General features: G+C 38.0%; 1 protein-coding gene across 1 annotated transcript in view; it reads left to right on the forward strand.

The window, feature by feature from the left end:
- CNTNAP4 (contactin associated protein family member 4) overlaps positions 1-4,356 on the forward strand; it is a 213,679-nt gene that overhangs the window by 86,236 nt on the left and 123,087 nt on the right. Inside the window, exon 3 of the mRNA XM_044922066.1 lies at positions 1,028-1,221. Coding sequence (XP_044778001.1) covers positions 1,028-1,221 — 194 coding nt within the window. The remainder of the gene's footprint in view (positions 1-1,027; positions 1,222-4,356) is intronic.

Below are 4,356 nucleotides of genomic sequence, written 5' to 3' on the forward strand. Positions count from 1 at the left end.
CCCCAAATAAGGCATTATTGTATTAAACTGGAAGAATGAAATATCTTAAGACATACAGTAGTCACATCTGTAATATTTCTGGTGTGCAGTGAGTAAAAGAAAACATGATAAGTTCTGCTCTAACTGTACATCCTTGAATATACAGTAGATTCTTATTTTTCACTCTTGAGTGCTCCAGCACACCTTACTCTCTGATCTTTTCCCTGATAGTCCCTCCCCCATCTCTCACCCATCACCCCATTCCCCGGACAGGATAGAACCAGCCAGTGGTGTATTGGTGAATTGGCTGGGCTGGGAGTGGGGGCTGATTTGTAGAGTTTGCCAATTTCTGTCCCACCATGGCCAGTTGCGAACATGGCTATATTTAACAATCAGCTTGCAAAATTCCTGAAAATTTAATTGCCTCTCATCCACTGTTGCCAGCTAGGTCCAGCCTTCCACTGGATAGAACGCTCCTCCATCATCTATTGTATTATTGTTCTCTGCACCTGCCTCACCATTAACATTTGTGCTTTACACATGCTTCTCAATGTCTGTTATTCCCATAAGACTGTAAACACAGTGAGGATAGGGACTGTGCCTTGACCATCTGTATTCTCAGGCTTGATGCTGTACTTTTTCTCCAGGAAGTCTGAACATGATTAGATACCAAAGGTAGTTTTCTAGTTCCACCACAGTGTGAACCATGATTGAAGGTTAAAGCGTTTTACCTAATCACGTGTGGGCAGTAAACCCGCTAGTTCCACCTGTCAAATTAAGCACTTTAAACATTCGATAAGATCCTTGGTTCTCCCCAGTGTCAAGAAGTTATAATACCTAGAAATGAACATAATTAACACAGGCTTCATCCTTTTATACTAAATTCTTGTTTTCCTATATTATTCTACAATTATGAGAAGTTTCATATTTGGAAATTTGACTTTATTAAACTCCATCCAGGAATACAGTCTTACTGGCATCTCTAGTCCACTAACAGATTTTTAACTAATCTTTTGCCCATTTTCTTCTGTTTCTATTTGCATGAAAGGAGCTGGTGGCTGGTCTCCACTTGTGTCAAACAAATACCAGTGGTTGCAGATTGACCTTGGAGAGAGAATGGAGACCACTGCTGTGGCCACCCAGGGGGGATATGGGAGCTCCAACTGGGTGACCAGCTACCTCCTGATGTTCAGTGACAGTGGCAGGAACTGGAAACAGTATCGACAAGAAGACAGCATCTGGGTATGTTTCTTTGACAGAATACATAGTCTCTCAGGAAAAGAGAGTCGTCCCTGCATGTTGTTTATGAATTTCCTAAACTAAGTTGAGAAACAAAATTTTTGGAATTATTTAGGAAACATTTTTCAAGAAAAAATATGTTAATATTTATTTCTAATACATTTCATGGTATAACTTACAAAAACACTAAAGGTAAATTTATCTCAGAGACCTCAGAAATTGGGAAAAAAAATCTTATTTGTCCATTACAGAGTGTGGAAGTCTAAGAAATAATCAAAACTTGTAAATTTTTTTTAAGCTTTGTCCAATAACACAGTGGTTTTGCATGGTCTTCATTTAAAGCTTGGTTAAAAGAATTTGTTCCTTTTATTCCCTCTGATGACTCAGAGATTTCTGAACATCTCCCTCTCTCTCTAGTATATGGAGGTTTATATATATATTTGGAGTATTTATGTATGATATATATATACACACACATATATACATATATGTAATTTGTATATAAACCATTCTCTGTTCTTTTAAAAGTACATAAGTGTGTAAAATGCTGTGTGTTATGGGCAGGGGCATGGCTTCTATAGGAGACTGACAAGGAGGCAGTTTATAATAGAGTGGGGTGGTATTTGTAGTTGGTTGATTGTATATGAACACCTGGTGGAAGAAGGGAGCTATAGGCAATTTGCTTGGTGGTGAAGAAAGGACTTCTTTGCTAGGAGAAGGGTATTGGTTTGGATCTTACGTGGGCCAGGGACAACATACTGCAGTCAAAGAACTTTCTTTTTTTTTTTTCCTCTGGCTGAGCTGCTGGAACCAGAGAAAATGAGTAACTTAATGAAGCATCATTCTTAGCACACAGATAATTTGGAAGCCTATTTGGGCACATAATGATAATTTTCTTTGATCAGTCAATTGCCTCTCTTTTGAAAGTTCCTAGAACTCGGTATACATTATCAACTCATGGAAGAAATGGACTGTGATTTACTCACCTTTGTATTTCTAACGCACTTGGTGGCCATTTGACGCATGTTTATTGATGTAAATTGAATTGAGAAGAAGTAGCCCTGCTCTTTCTCTAGAGAGAACAAAAGTCAGGCTGGAAGAAGTGGCCTATAAGCATTTTTAAGAAAAGCTGACTTAAAATCCAAAGCAAGCTGAAGTGTAGAAGAGCGAGAAAAACTGGATATTAACGGTTGAATTAATTTCATGAGAACCATTCAAACTAGGGACAAAATAAACAGTAATTATGAACCAATAACAATGAAAGCTTAATGAGGTATTTATTTTAACTAGGTGTTTGGATTATCTTTTACTCTTTTTCTAAATTAAGCATTGGATTTTAAACTAGATAAGTAGAGGCTAATTCATGGTAATATTTAGTTGTGTTAAGTAAAACGTACGTTTTTGACATGTCTTAAAATGATGGATCAACCATGAAAATTGTTTCTCTGTTCATTAAGCTTGGGGAAAGTCAAACCTAGACCACGCCACTTGCCTTTTTTGTTTACTCTTATTAAAGGTGAGGTGCTCAGATCCTGGGGTGCCTGGGTGACTCAGTCAGTTAAGTGTCCAGCTCTTGGTTTAGGCTCAGGTCATGATCTCATGGGTCATGAGATTGGGTCCCACATCACGCTCCACGCTTAGTTCGGAGTCTGCTTGAGATTCTCTCCCTCTGCCCCTCCCCCCACTAGCTTGCACGCACTCTCTCTTTGTTTCTGTCTCTCTCAAATAAATAAACAAATTTAAAAAAAAGGTGACGTACTCAGGGTGAAATAGAGGCATAATGATATCCCTAACTAATCCAAACCAATCGATGTGAAGACAGATGGCATCTATCACAATTAATTGTCAGGGTAATGCTATTTTTTAGACTGTGCTATAATTTGTTGGTTTACTCACTTTCTTCCTCTCTTGAGTGTGAACACCCTGAAAATAGAGGCTGTACCTTCTATCCTTTCATCTCAGCATCCCAAATCTTAAGAGTTCCCGGCATGTTAAACCATAAGAGACTCTTAACTATAGGAAGCAAACTGAGGGTTGCTGGAGGGGAGGTGGGTGGGGGGATGGGGTAACTGGGTGATGGGCATTAAGGAGGGCACTTGATGTAATGAGCATTGGGTTGTTATATGCAACTGACCAATCGCTAAATTCTACCCCTGAAATTTAATAATATACTATATGTTAAGTAAATTGAATTTAAATTAAAAAAAAAAAAAAGAGTTCCTGGCATGTTGCAGGCAAATACTAAATGTTTGTTGAATGAATGAATGAGGGAATGAATAAATGAGTGAATGAAAACAGTGTACTTTATTGTAGTGACTCCTTCCTCCCATGATCAGCTCTGCCTTTTAGTGCACTTATGTATACCGGTTTAATATATTTAGAGTTAGGATGGTACATTTCTCTCTCCCTTATAAATTTTGAACTTTTTTATGGGAGAGGGTTTATCTTTTTCATCTTTGCATTTCCAGCATTCAGTACCTAGTGTGGCACATGGCTTTTGTTGAGTGTATTACAGAAAAAAATCAATGAATGAATAGATTTGAATACATTGATCACCTAATCTGGGTCTAACTTTATAAAAATAATTCTGGGAGGTATTGAAAGAGCTCATGTTAATGTCATCAAAGAGATAAAACACGTCAGAACAAACCAAAAAATGATTCAGAGAAGCATGCAAATATGGGGTACAGACTTCTAGAGATTTGGAAATTGGTGGAATATACAGATCATTGTAGACTGACTTTGTCAAAAAAAGCTGGGCTCACATGAGTATTGAAAAAAGCATGATAACTTAGATTATGTAAGGATTAAGGAAGCTTCTACCATATAGCTAGAAAAGGGTGAACAAAAGCATAGACATTGGAGATATCCAGAGACACAATATCCCATGTAATAACCAGTGAGTCTACCGGTTAGAATGGACTGTCAAGTTCGGGAAGGGCTGAATGATATTTTTGGTTATGGTAAAGAAAATTGATGGATAACCCTGAATGTCAAGATCAAAATTAGGACTTGGTGCAACAGGTACCATGCGTACACATGAGACAGGTGAAGTTACGGGTACACATGAGACAGGTGAAGTTACGGGTACACATGAGACAGGTGAAGTTACGGGTACACATGAGACAGGTGAAGTTA

The sequence above is a fragment of the Neomonachus schauinslandi genome, chromosome 16 (genome assembly GCF_002201575.2).
Source record: "Neomonachus schauinslandi chromosome 16, ASM220157v2, whole genome shotgun sequence".
Lineage (NCBI taxonomy): Eukaryota > Metazoa > Chordata > Mammalia > Carnivora > Phocidae > Neomonachus > Neomonachus schauinslandi.